This window comes from Rhopalosiphum padi, chromosome 4 (genome assembly GCF_020882245.1).
Source record: "Rhopalosiphum padi isolate XX-2018 chromosome 4, ASM2088224v1, whole genome shotgun sequence".
In the NCBI taxonomy this organism is placed as follows: domain Eukaryota; kingdom Metazoa; phylum Arthropoda; class Insecta; order Hemiptera; family Aphididae; genus Rhopalosiphum; species Rhopalosiphum padi.
The window spans coordinates 618,208-631,796 of NC_083600.1; the positions used below are offsets into that span (position 1 = coordinate 618,208).

At 25.2% G+C, this 13,589-nt stretch overlaps 4 protein-coding genes across 5 annotated transcripts; 1 reads left to right on the plus strand and 3 right to left on the minus strand.

The window, feature by feature from the left end:
* Positions 1-111: 111 nt before the first annotated feature.
* LOC132929714 (mitochondrial import receptor subunit TOM40 homolog 2-like) lies at positions 112-4,337 on the minus strand. The gene is made up of 5 exons (XM_060995242.1): positions 4,088-4,337; positions 3,742-4,007; positions 3,440-3,677; positions 3,171-3,353; positions 112-284 (listed from the first exon to the last, which is right to left on the minus strand). The coding sequence occupies exons 1-5, from the start codon at positions 4,233-4,235 to the stop codon at positions 145-147; spliced, it is 975 nt and encodes a 324-aa protein (XP_060851225.1). The 5' UTR covers positions 4,236-4,337; the 3' UTR covers positions 112-144.
* A 1,905-nt stretch (positions 4,338-6,242) lies between these two features.
* LOC132929692 (DNA excision repair protein ERCC-1) lies at positions 6,243-7,945 on the minus strand. Its single transcript, XM_060995215.1, has 4 exons — positions 7,576-7,945; positions 7,337-7,503; positions 6,888-7,271; positions 6,243-6,824 (listed from the first exon to the last, which is right to left on the minus strand). Exons 1-4 carry the CDS (start codon positions 7,598-7,600, stop codon positions 6,603-6,605), a joined length of 798 nt encoding a protein of 265 aa, XP_060851198.1. The 5' UTR covers positions 7,601-7,945; the 3' UTR covers positions 6,243-6,602.
* On the plus strand, positions 6,670-10,605 carry LOC132929690 (coiled-coil domain-containing protein 130 homolog). Of its 2 annotated transcripts, none has more exons than XM_060995212.1 (6): positions 6,670-6,807; positions 8,346-8,578; positions 8,635-8,746; positions 8,812-9,072; positions 9,928-10,066; positions 10,237-10,605. In XM_060995212.1, exons 2-6 carry the CDS (start codon positions 8,379-8,381, stop codon positions 10,443-10,445), a joined length of 921 nt encoding a protein of 306 aa, XP_060851195.1. In that variant the 5' UTR covers positions 6,670-6,807; positions 8,346-8,378; the 3' UTR covers positions 10,446-10,605. The 2 variants fall into 2 exon arrangements, with proteins under 2 accessions (XP_060851195.1, XP_060851194.1); XM_060995211.1 differs by lacking the exon at positions 6,670-6,807 and adding an exon at positions 8,037-8,229.
* On the minus strand, positions 10,471-13,589 carry LOC132929691 (mitochondrial S-adenosylmethionine carrier protein-like). The gene is made up of 6 exons (XM_060995214.1): positions 13,315-13,589; positions 12,371-12,527; positions 12,206-12,312; positions 11,828-12,098; positions 11,614-11,743; positions 10,471-10,694 (listed from the first exon to the last, which is right to left on the minus strand). The coding sequence occupies exons 1-6, from the start codon at positions 13,393-13,395 to the stop codon at positions 10,577-10,579; spliced, it is 864 nt and encodes a 287-aa protein (XP_060851197.1). The 5' UTR covers positions 13,396-13,589; the 3' UTR covers positions 10,471-10,576.

The window sequence follows — 13,589 nt, forward strand, 5'->3', positions numbered from 1 at the left end:
ATAATTTTAGAATAGTTCTATATTTCAGAGGTATATATTATTATTGAATTAAATCAATAATACAATATATATCATAAAATAAATGGGAATGAAAAAAAGGTTCAAAATGTGTACGACTACATCAATATTTAATAATGTATAGATTTAACCGACTAAAAATCCAACACCCATTCTTAATTGATGTTTGGCAGGAGAAAACATAGTGCTCAATGCAAATGTAAATGGCATAGGGTGTAGACGTTTTTCCAGTGTCGTGCTTACATTCCACTTTCTATCTATGCTACCTAAAAAACAAAAAAATACAATTATGCAAATAAATCTGATTAATAATTATTTTATTTACATTATACATTGTTAATAATATAATGAATACATTTATGCATTTAATATAGTTATTTTTAGCTTACAAAAAACATAAATAACAAATATCTACTTAATTGAATAATAATAAATTTTATAATAAAAATAATTCATAAGTGACATCCTTCAGATCCAAACTCTCTTCTCCCGGCATATTGCAACCGATCATTTATTGCTTCTTTTTACACGGGTCTCTGAATACTCCTGATATTCTTGAAAGAGTAAATTTGAGAGTTCATCATACCTTACTCGCAACCAGTCTCCATTTTCTATCCCAAACCACTCTACATTATATGGTCATAATCACCCATTACATATATCGCATACTCAGCACCAATAACCCCTAAATAATTTTTCTGTATCTATTTCTTATAATTGTTTATTTAGTTCTATCTTATACTCTACTATATTTAATTTATTATTTTTCACTTGCTACTGTTGTTTTATGCGTCATTACACTGCTCTAATATGTTTATAAATGTGTTTTTAATAATTAAAATAAATAAATAATAAATAATAATTTATTTTTCTTGTTTCTACTATTGATACAATTTCAACTATATCATTAACATTGTAAAAGCTGATTGACATTTATTTTATAAATAAATAATAATATAAAATGCATTAACATATTACTTATTATTTGTATAATAAACATGGGCGGAATTACCCAGGCTCAGGCTAATAGGCCCCATATTAATGTGTATACATTTACTAAGAATATATTATTTTAAATGTAATAAAATAAATTACTTATAATATGTTATACATTTGTATTGTAATAAAAAACATTGGTGTTCCCTTTCGCCTTCCACCCTTTTCTTTGGATATGATAGGTGTAAAATGACACTCATAAGTGGCCCAGTCTAATTAAAATGTCTATACTCTGTCAAGCGAGAGAATACGTCTCAGACCAACCAAATTCAGTTTTTCTGCACATTCCCCAATGATACCCAGCCATAAGCGAACAAGTTTTGATAGCACAGTGATGTGTCAGGTTACGCAGAATCAGCGCGTTCTCTCGCTGGACAGACTATAGTTCCGCCTATGATAATAAATATTATTTTTACTTTTATAAAATTGAATTATATTTTAGTTAATTTAAACTATTTTAGATTCTGGGCAGAACAATAAATGTATTGATTTTATGTTTGTGTGTGTGTGTGTGTATGTGTGTGTGTACAATGTACATGATAAGTAGTTGATAAATTATGTTTTGATTTTTCACTTTGAAGGTATTTTTAGATTAAAAAAATTGGATCTAGTTTGTACTTAGAAAGGTCAAAATTAAAAAAAAATAGAAAAATGTTAATTTTACACTAAACCAGTTTTCAATTAAATTGAATTCTTATCTTGTTTAATTATAAATAATAATAAAAAAAAAATGCATAATAGTTTGCTTTTTTATAGTTATTATAAAAAGTAACTAAATGTGAGTTAGTTCAATGGAAAATACTAAATAGCAATATTGCTCTTCCTAAATGATACTATCAACAAAAAACATTTTACTACCCGCACTGTACAAATATTTTGAATTACGAATGAGTACACTTGATTTAGATGTTTTTGAAATGAGATGTGACTATAATTATATGTAATACTATAACGCTAATAAAAGTAAAAATGTAATTATTAAACTAAGTAACCAATAACCACTAAAATATTTTTTTAAAAGAGTATTATACTTCACATTTGGTAAATCGTTAATAGTTAATTCATAGACCAAAGGTTATATAAATTATAATCAATAACGCTCTGCAGTGATTAATAATATAATTAATATTTAATAAGTTAAATTTTGTATTTATAATTGATGTATTTAAATATATTAGGTTTCTCGTTTAAAATATTTTAAAAGATTTATACATTTTAATCAAGCTTATTATGTAGGAAAACCCAAAATAGAACAGGGAACTTAATGTTAAAACACAATTGAACAATATCTTATTTAATTTAGTGCTTTAAGCACTAATTTTAAGCTACATGAAGAAAAACGTGTTAACTTAATATCCCCTAAATAAAATTAATAACACAGTAACACTGAAGTGAAATGGTCTATGAGTATTTTTATGCTTTTAAATATAGGAATATTAATAAAAACTAATATGAATTTATTCGAATTATTTCTTAAACAGTACCTATTTGAATATATACAAATATATTACTATAATTATTATTTCCCCGTGTTTAGCAGATTTGAATCTGTCTTTATCTTTCATAATACTTTTTTCTATCTTTGGGTTTACTGTTAAATCAATCTCATCACAATTTTATTTTGTTGGCATTCAACTTATGTTAATTTTTCCAGTTAATACAGTGTTTCTCAACCGGTGTTCAGCGACACATAAGTGTGCCACGAACTAGCTGTAGGTATGTAGCGAATTATGACCGTGGTACACGCGTTTAATATTAACAAGTGTTAAAAATAGAAATTTCTATTACTCTATTACTATAGTGTTCCGTCAAAATGTATGGTTATAAGAAATGTGTCGTGAGCATAAAAAGGTTGAGAATCACTGAGTTAATAGATTGAAAACTGGGTAAAAACAACTTTATTGAAACCCGTGACATTAGCAGCAGAACTTTGTACACCTCAAAATATAATTTAAATGATACAAAAACAGAAATATTTAGGTATTTAGTATCAAACAAGATACACAATATATCAAAAGTATATAATCTGACAAATATAAAAATTTTAACATATTTTCATCATGAAAACATATTTCCGTGCCCTGTTATACCCTGCTTTGTAGTCTTGCCCAAGTTCCTTTAATTAATATATTAGAAAAAATATTTTTGTTTTATACCTTTAATGTTAATATCTGATTTAGGAATTTGTGCTTGATATGCAAACGTTGCATTGATATCTCGTTGTAAAAGACTACCTTCAAGATCTACACCAAATTGGAGCTGCTCACTAGCTTTGAAATGATAACAGCATTGCAGCCCCGTTAAACTCAATGTAGTACTGATTGTGGTAGCATCATCATCTAAAAGTAATGTTTTAGTTATGAGTTGATTGTTTAATATTAATTCTAATTTAGCTTATAAAAAGAAATTATTTTTAATTATTCACATATATATCTTCCTAAGACATTAAACACAGTTATATGCCCATTTGGAATTTGAGGACTACGTTGGTGAATAACTTCAGCACCCACTGATGTTTTGTTATTCAAAGCATATAAATACTGAGATATATAAATTCCCGTATAATTGAATAAATCAGGATTGACTAAGCACAAGGTAGCTGTATATCTGTCTGCTCTATATTCAGCCGTTGTCTGAATTCCATTTGTTTTAAACTCTTGAAACTATTGTGAAAAATCCTACATAAATATTTTTAACAAAAATATTAAATTATAATTAAAGAATTACCTGAGTGTTAAGTTTGATTTTGACATTATCCCAGGGTTGTACATTAACATTTGTAGAAATATTTCCACGGGGATCAATGTCACCTATCAACAAAGGACTAAAATCACCAGGCCCAACCTGATTGGTACCTACAAAGGTAGATCCAAATTTGTAGTTTGATGTTTGACTAGTTGATCCTATAAGTAGACTGTGGCTAACAAAAAAATGATTGCTTAATCCTTTATTAATGACAAGTCTAATGCCCTCAAAGGTCATTGGAAACAGCTCTGCAATGACAATAAATTTTTAATTAAAAAAACTAGAAATAAAACTATACAATAAAATAAGAAACAGGTATAAAACAAACCTTTGCATTTTTTGTGTAATTCTTCAACAGATCCTGGGTTTTCAATACGATTTTCAGGAGGCAGCTTTTGGGGTGTCGTGGGTGGCGGGATAAGTGTCGTATTAGGCGGCATTGGTGGTAAATTGGATGAAGCTTGTACGTTACCCATCACGTTTAGGTTTAGAAGAATTCAATCTAAAATTTAAATTTACTTGTTTCCACGCTGTTTCAATAAGTAAAGAAATTCACCGACAGGCGATAGTTGATAATTTGATAGTCAAAATCGATCAACCAAGTTCACTGATACGGTTCATGGAGGAGAAATTCATATGCCATAGGTGGGTGGGAACATGATATTTCGAAATATTTTAATTTTCTGACTAACGACAGCACTGCAAATAAATTCAAATTCCTTTAAATGTATTATTTATTATTTATTAGTTTATTATTCTTACTATTTTTAATATTTTTTTTATCTAACATAGTATTTTAGTAATATACAAATTAAGTATTAACCAATTAACATAATAACATATTATATCAATTTGCAAAGTAGCAATTAATATTAATTCAAACACGGTAGCTACTAGTAATAGTATAAATAGAAAGGCTATCTTTTTAGTTGAACCTATGGAATGTACCTATGATACCTACACATTTTAAATTTTTAGTGGAAAGTACATAATTATTTTATTCAGAGAACTGAGAAGCGAATCCTTTTTACAGTAATTTTCATTTGAATATATTATTAATAATAAATTAATATAATTATAGATTTTATACTGAAAAAAATGTTCAGGTATATACTCGTGTTCATTCTTCAGTTTTGTTTTAAAACGCTGAATCTAAAAAATAATAACTAAAAATTAAAATGTGTCTCTTTTAGATTCTATAAGTGAAGCGATGTTTTATTTAACGTATCATCACTTTTTGGAACAGTAAAAATATTTCGATTTATATTTTATAAATTCCCATCAAATTAAAAATTATTGAGAAAAAAAAAATAAGCAAAACTGGAATGCTTATTGCCCGCAATCTTAGTATTTTGTTTTTTTATTGTAATTCAAAAATTAATAACTAATAACCAAAGATTTTAATTTTTCACCTTATATTTATCTAAACAATTTTTAGAATTTATGTAATTTTCAAAATATTTTGACTCTTTTAGTGTTAACTATTTTTTGTTTATTATTGATAAAAATATACTTAAATTATTAAAATGTTTTTCAACATATGTTTTAAGTAAAAAAATTGAAGATTTAACATAAGTTTCATTATAAGTTATTTACTGGAAATTAAATAAAAAAACAAATTAAGCATAGTTATAACATTTTTTGGCGACTGAAGTTCAAAATTTTAAGTTTAGTAAAAATAGGATATTTAAATGTATTATAAAAATGAAAAAAATGTGAATTTATAATTTATATTTTTACTTTTCTGTAAATCATAAGAATAACTTATAATAAAACCTTTATTAAATTTGTAAGCTTTAAATATCATTAAAATGTATACATTTTTAACAAAAATATAGTATGATGACACATTTTTATGATTCCTATTGAAGAATTTTTTTCTAAGTTTGAACTTCAATGTCTTCAAATACAAACAAACATGATAATAATCAAGTGATTTCATTGATTTCAACACCCAAAAAATGGTTAATTAAATAATTTTTATTGACTTTACGTCAACGTCCACAATTAGTACCAGAGTACCCATACCTAAATCAAAACCCTTGTATAAAATTTGTTTGGAAAAACAATAACCAGGAGAATTATAAACTCTATTTCATACTTACTATTTTTTAATACAATATTAAAATATATTTATTTTTGTTACAAAATTAAAAATATGCACGATTTATAATGAAACATTTTATAGGTACTTTGAGATGTCTATATTTGTGAAAATTGCTAAGTCAGATGTGGGGGGGGGATAATTGATAAAACACTCACTTAGAATTTTTTTTACCATTATATATTATTATTTATTTCAATATTAAAATAAAATATAGGATCTATTATAGTAATACAAGTGGTAAAATAAAACAAAAAAAAAAAAAATTTGAAATAAATGAAACTTAATTTACTTTGTTTTATTACCAGATTACCTAATACAGTAACTATAGTAATGAATGAGTAAGTTTGTTAGTTAATGAGATAGTTTAAATGATGGATTACTGTATGATATAGAAACATTAATTAAAAAAATAAGTAATACCATTGACAACAACATAAATAATGAAAATACAAACACTTAAATATTTATAGCCAGGTGTATGCTAAGTGAGTGGTGAGGGATACACACTCTTTCTTCTGGTATCAACCATCACTCATGCAAAAAGTTAAACGAGGAGTAGTAGCTTAATGGAGATCTTTTTTAATAAACCCTCATTCCAATTAAAATTTTTGGGTACTCTACCATTTATAGATCATGTAAAATTTGTATAATTGTATGGGATGCAAAATTAATAGTAAATATCAGTTATTAAAACAAAAATGCACAAACATGATAACATCACATTATAATATAAGCATTATTTTTTTAACTGTGAATCTTCTTCATTAGTTTTTTGTTTCAGGAAAGGTTTATGAAGAGTATTATATAACTGTGTTGCTTTATGTTGAGCAAACCCAGGACATAATGCCAAAGCTGTTTGAGAAGCTTTACAAATATTTTCCAATGAACCAAACGTAGATAATAACAATGCTGCATCAGTTTTATTTACAGCACGAATAGTTGTAAGTGCATTGGCTACCTATTATTTAAAAAATAAAATTAAAATTGTATTTTATATTAAAAACAAAAATCTAAATTTTACTCTGGAATAGTCATCTGGTTCTGCTTTCTCCATTATAAGATCTGGTGGCTTGTTTTCAAATATTTTATAAGTTTCAATGAGTTTTCCTGCCTCTTCAGAACTCCAAGCTAACATTAATGTAAGTTCAGCTACCAGACACATTCTAGTCAATTGTTTAAGGGCTGTATGTGGCTCTTTAACATCAATCTGTAGTAATAATACTCGTAGTTCATATAATTTACCCAAGGATTTCACTCTGTTGTATATATAGTCAGGCTTTAGCATATGATAACGCAGTGATAAAAATAGTGCACATGTCGTACGTCCCATTACATAGTCAGGTAAAATATTGTCTGAATATTCCCATGGCACATTAACAATAGACTTAAGCAGTGGATTGCCTCTCTATTAATAAATACAAATTAATATTAAAGTATTTAAAACCTGTATACAAAGTAATAACTATATACTTGTTTGTTGTTGACTAAAACCCCTGAAAAAGATGCAGATTTCATAGGAGATTGTTTTGCACTACTTGTGCTAGGTTGATTAGTAGTGGCTTCTGAAACATTATGATGTTTACCAACAGAATTAATTGTTTCATAATGTTCTGATGCTTTTACTCTGCGAAATTCATCTATTACAATAAACACATGAATGTTAAAATTATATTTAACATAAAAGTAAATAATATAAATATTGTATTTACCAGCAAAAGAACCTGGATTATTCATGTGTACTAAAAATTGTAATGTGTGCTTAATTAAATTAAACCGAAGTCAAATAATTTATACGCTACCACATAAAATATATGAGATATAACATATAAATCTATAAAATATTTTGTATTTTTAAAATTATTAAATAACGTAAGTAACGGAATAATTTAGGTATTTATTAGTTATGTTAGACACTTTTTATAAGTCAGTAGTAACTATATAGTTGAAATTCGAAAACTTGAAACATTGTATTCTGTGAATTGTGATCTGACGATCTGTAGGTACTCTGTATAGCCGTATAGGTATTTTATAGTACCTATTTACTATTTAATATAATATTTATATTTATCATTTTATTTTAAACTTTTCATATTTGATAACATTAATTGTTGATTTTTTATTTAATTGATAAGCAGTTAAAGTAATGATAATATGTGATAGTAATTCAATAACAAGACATATTATAATATAGTTTAAAGTTGTATTATAGTTATTTGATTATTTCCACGATTATTATACAAATCACAATACACTCTATTACACTAAAAAAGTAACTTTTCTAGTTTCTAATTTTTATTTTATTTTACAGTTAATTAATTAAATAATATTTTCTTTGTCTTTTGTGAAATATACAAAATACATTTGTAAGTTGGTTTTTGGAAAATATAATTTATTATTTATTAATTACCTATTTTTTAATATTGCTACCAAATTTTAAAAATACTTATAGAAATCAAAATATAAGTTTTTTACATTACAGATAATAGTGATTTGATTATTATTACCAAACAAGATGGGTGAACGTAAAGGCCAAAATAAATACTACCCACCAGATTATAACCCAGCAGTAGGAGGATTGAATAAATTCAAAGGAACTCATGCTTTAAGAGAACGTGCTCGGAAACTCCATATGGGTATTTTAATAATTCGTTTTGAAATGCCATACAACATATGGTGTGATGGTTGCAATAATCACATTGGAATGGGTGTTCGGTATAATAAATATCTTATTATTTGAAACAATGTAATTAATTAATTTGAATATTAAGGTATAATGCTGAAAAAAAGAAAATTGGGATGTATTATTCAACGCCAGTTTATCAATTCCGAATGAAATGTCATCTTTGTAATAACCATTTTGAAATCAAAACCGACCCTGGGGTAATTACAAAATTATATAATAATATTTTTATTGGTTATTAATGAAATTTTTTAAACAAAAATAGAATTTAGATTATGTAATTGTAAGTGGTGCTCGTCGACAAGAAAATCGATGGGATCCCTTTGAAAATGAACAAATTGTTCCAGAGGACAAAGATACAAGTAAACGATTATTTGATGATGCTATGTTTAAACTTGAACATGGTACTGAAGATATAGACAAGGCTAAAAAAGCAGCTCCAATATTGGTTAAACTTCATGATGCCCAAGATGCTAAATGGAATGATGATTTTGCTGCAAATTCGTTATTAAGACAACAGTTAAGAGTAAGTTAAATAACTTCCTTCATCTTGTGCTTTGTGTGTTGTTTTATATTATTATGTAGGTATATGTTATGTCAGTCATCTTTTCTACTTACTATATTAAAAAATACAGAATGTAAATTTTCCAAAAAAAAGAGAGTAAGTTTTAACAAAATTGCTTACATATTTTTCATTTTTTATGTTTGGTTAATATTAATGATTTATTCAATAGATATAACTTCTCATGCATCACATATTTTAATAAACAAAGAATATTTTTAAATAAAATAATTATGCATACTATATTGCAAGGGTCTTCAAACATTTTTATTCGTGAGCTTTATAAAATACCAAAAACTCTTAGGAGGCCAAAAGTGTATAAATACATATAATTTTTAATTGTATAGAAATATTATATATGTATACTTTTAAATATTGTATAAAACAATTCTTATAAATATACATCGCATTAATTTTTTTAATAATTTAAAAATTGTAAATATTTTATTAATGAAAAGTATGAAATAAATGTTTTTTGTTAATAGTTTATCAAATTGAGAGAGGAAAATGTACTCATTTTGAATGACAATACTGACTCCAAATGTTTGTCACAAACATATATGTCCAATCTATGTTTTGATTTGATTTTATTTCAAAAAAGTTTGTTCACAAAAATTAGTCGTAGCATAAGTTATATATAAATAGATGAATCGATATTCAAATATAATTTTTTTGTTAACTAGATAGGTATTGTGTATTTGTAAGAAATTTATAAAATTCAACTAGTCACTTTTATTTTGAAAAATTATGTTATTTAATATTTATATTGATAATCAGACATAATATTTTTTTATTATAATTAACTCATTCAAATTTCAGACAAAAAAACAAAAAATAGCTGTAAAAGAAAAACATGACAATGAATTAAAAGAAAGATTATCGTTAAGTATTCCATTAGTAGATGAAGTTGAGGAAGACATAAAAATTGCCAAACTCTTAAGTTATCAAACTTCTGATAGTAAGAATATATTTTATTTTTTTTGTGATTTTTAAATTTAATCATTATTTATTAACAAATCGAAAGACAAAAATATTAGTGATATCTATATAAATAAATATGTTTTGATAAATTTAAGAAGTTTTTCATGTATCATTATTTTATATATGTATACTTTTTATTCTCTTTAGGTACAAAAACCAGACGAAAAAAGTTTATTCACGGACTTCGAAAGACTCCTAAGCTAGACCCTAGTAAACCAAAAAAGTTTCTGAATGTGGGTATCATTCAATCAACTATTACAGCAAAAAAAGAAATATTACCAGTTGCTAGTACTAATAGTTGTTCTAAATCATCACTTGTGTCTGCAGATTATGGGTCAACCTCATCATCAGATTAATATTGTATTAAAAAATTGTAAAGCATTATTATTTAAATATTTTATTTTGATAAATAAAAAACTATAACAATTATTGGTAACAATGAAAAATTAGAAGAGTACAACTTGAACATAAGTACTATTACAAAATTTCAAATTATATTTTTATGTTTATCTTCAATTTGTCTACATGTTTTTTCATAAACACCAAAAAATAAAGCTCCACCAATCATTATAAATACAACTCTTGGAAGAAAACCGGCAAATAATCTGAAACCATGAATATATTGTATAATAATTAATAACAATAAGTGTAATTGTACAAGAATTTTGAATCTTCAACAATACAGCACAACTTTTGGATGTATAAAAAATATGATATTATTAGTGATCAGGAAAAGGGTGTTTACTTGTTGATTTAAAAAATAAATTTTCTGCAACTTCAGACCAAAAATAATAATAATAATAATAATTGTAGTTACAATTAATATATTATTATTATTAAGTAATATTTATTCATTTTCAACTTGAAATTTACCAAATGTACCAAAGCAAAATAATAACATATACTAACACATCAATATTTAAAATATTCAAAATTTTACTGAAATTTCACAGCAAGAGTCTATTGTCTTAAATAAGTCTCCAAATAAATTGATAAACATTACAAAAATACATGGATAATTGTGTGAGTAACTTTGAAACATGATTTAATTCTAAATTCGTTTTAGACAAATGGACTAAATAACATAAAATAATAATAATGAACATATGATAATAAACTAGGTATTGTGTTAACAGTTCTGTATTCACTCAACAATAGAACAAAAAAGCTCTAAATCAACTCAACTGTACTCTATAAATATTAATTTTTTTTCTATGACTCACTCAAACAATGGACATAGACAAAAAAAATAATGCTCTGTAATTCATTTTTTCTATTATAAATAGAAAAAAATATGAAAAAATTATAGGAATAATAATAATTAAATAGGAAATCATTCCTTAAAATATTCAACCACTAATCAATATATTATCAAAAATAATATGGACAGTGTCCAAGAAAAAATTAAATTATCTCTATAACCGGCTAGATGAAATTGAATATCTTATTGCCACTATTTCTTTTTATCTGAATGCATTATAAGTAATAATACAGAATGAAAAAATATATAAATTTATTTAGTACCCATTGAGTCCTTTATTTTTATATATGTTCTTAAAGACTGTTGAAAAGTTTTGGTCCACAGCACTATTAGCTAACATAATTTGTGTTTTTGTTACATCAATGGGTGTAGTCAAAGCTGCAGCTATGCCTCCTATAAAAGGAAATTATTATGAAAATATAATTTTTAAAACAAATAAAAATAAAAATATACTGTTAAACAATAATAAATAACAACCTGATATAGAACCACATAAGGCCACTTCTAATGTTGTTAGAGGTTTTCCGGTAAAAATCCTATACTCTTTTTTTAAGTATTCCCATATTGGTAGTTGCAACATAGAGAACGGTACATCACGCATAACAGTTGTCCAAAATCCTCGATAAAAACCAAAAACACCTTCATTAGCATACGCATTTCTTATGATTTTTAAAATGGATTCTTGATTTGGAGATGCTTGACGTCTTTGTTTTACTATTTCTATGGGTACTTTGGTTGTACAACAAACCTGTATAATTAATAATATAGGTTAATAATAGTATTTTAAAATATAATTTTTACTCAAATATTAATATTAAATATGAAATAATACAATATAATTAAAATGTAGTATACCACTTCACCAACGATTCCTGCGCATAAATGAACTAATGGAGCAGTATTGTTAGATACATTAGGAAATAGATTTTTAAAACCATCATAAGTGCCAAAAAATAATCCCGCTAAAAACATATTGGTTTCAATTGTTTTATATGATAATAATGACAATAAATATTTTACCTGTAAAAGGGGCACCAATAATAGTCGGTGTTAGTCCTTTATAAATACCTCTGAAACCACCAGACTGAACAAATCCATATTGGCTTTGTAATCTAGTTTTTAACGTGTCAAGTGGAAATAATGCAACATCAACAACAGTTCCAGCTACAGCACCAGCCTAAAATAAATGAACAGATTTTTACTAATATATTAACTACAGTAGATAAATACAAATTAAAAATATGTTTGACCAAAACAAATGTTAGATCATCAAATTTTTATTTTCATAATTTTAAAATATAGGTATAACTACCAAAATGTAAAATGAATATATGGTAATGATGGTATATTAAAATGAAGTGTATTAAAAATAATAATTGATTATTAGTAATTAATATGTTGCTTTATCTAACATTGTAAAATATTACTCATCGGGTTGAGTTTTTAATATTATAATAATATGTAGTATAATATCTGAATGTAACCATATTAAATAACAAATGTTTATACAGTTTAGAGCTTACCATCTTAGAAAAAGCTACAAATGTACTATACTATAATCAAAAAATATAAAACTTTAATTTTAATTTTATACATCAACTTGCTTTTTAATAGACTAAAAACCTAAAAACTAGGTAAATATATCATTAAAACCAAAACCAATTTTTTTTTTTTATAACAGTAGGTGCTAGGTATATAATAATATAAAATAATATATTTAATACCTAAAATAGTTTTTGTTTTGCACACAGGACACAGGAACAATTTTAGTTATTATACATTATACAATAAATAATACATTTTTCACAATTAATAAAATTGATAGATACGTACACTTAACGACTTTTTGAAAATAAGTATATTTTTTTTTTAATTACACAAAATCTAGGTAAATATTATTAATATTAAAAATTAATTATTTACAGCTACATATAGAACTATGATATATAATGAAGTAAACTTACTATTAATGAAGTTGAATAATGTCTAGGTCCGTTAATCGAAATAGAATTTAACTTATTTGTATCCAATTTGTTTTCATTCATTGTAGGTATATTGCTGAATGTGAATAATAATTATTTGATTTAAACTATTATGTGTTACATACATATGTATCAAATACCAACAGTTAACAGTTAAAAGAAAAGAGATAAGTACATAATTATTAACTGCCTTACTGACTACTGCGCGAGGGCAATTTAAAAAATAAATTCTCGTGTTTCTTAAATTCTTAATGTTA

Bases quoted from the DNA above. Each gene is read 5' to 3' on its own strand.
- LOC132929714 (XM_060995242.1), bottom strand. From the start codon at position 4,235: ATGGGTAACGTACAAGCTTCATCCAATTTACCACCAATGCCGCCTAAT. The intron at 3,678-3,741 runs GTAATTCTTTAA...TTTTCACAATAG, and splicing joins AAATCAAACTTAACACTCAG to TTTCAAGAGTTTAAAACAAA. The intron at 285-3,170 runs GTATAAAACAAA...TTTGTTTTTTAG, and splicing joins ATCAGATATTAACATTAAAG to GTAGCATAGATAGAAAGTGG.
- LOC132929692 (XM_060995215.1), bottom strand. From the start codon at position 7,600: ATGAATAATCCAGGTTCTTTTGCTG. The intron at 7,272-7,336 runs GTATATAGTTAT...ATTTATTAATAG, and splicing joins TTTTAGTCAACAACAAACAA to AGAGGCAATCCACTGCTTAA. The intron at 6,825-6,887 runs GTAAAATTTAGA...TTTAAATAATAG, and splicing joins AACCAGATGACTATTCCAGA to GTAGCCAATGCACTTACAAC.
- LOC132929690 (XM_060995212.1), top strand. From the start codon at position 8,379: ATGGGTGAACGTAAAGGCCAAAATAAATACTACCCACCAGATTATAAC. The intron at 8,579-8,634 runs GTATAATAAATA...TTGAATATTAAG, and splicing joins CACATTGGAATGGGTGTTCG to GTATAATGCTGAAAAAAAGA. The intron at 8,747-8,811 runs GTAATTACAAAA...AAACAAAAATAG, and splicing joins AAATCAAAACCGACCCTGGG to AATTTAGATTATGTAATTGT.
- LOC132929691 (XM_060995214.1), bottom strand. From the start codon at position 13,395: ATGAATGAAAACAAATTGGATACAAATAAGTTAAATTCTATTTCGATT. The intron at 12,099-12,205 runs GTATACTACATT...TTAATTATACAG, and splicing joins CAGGAATCGTTGGTGAAGTG to GTTTGTTGTACAACCAAAGT. The intron at 10,695-11,613 runs GTACTAAATAAA...TCATGGTTTCAG, and splicing joins AAAAATAAAGGACTCAATGG to ATTATTTGCCGGTTTTCTTC.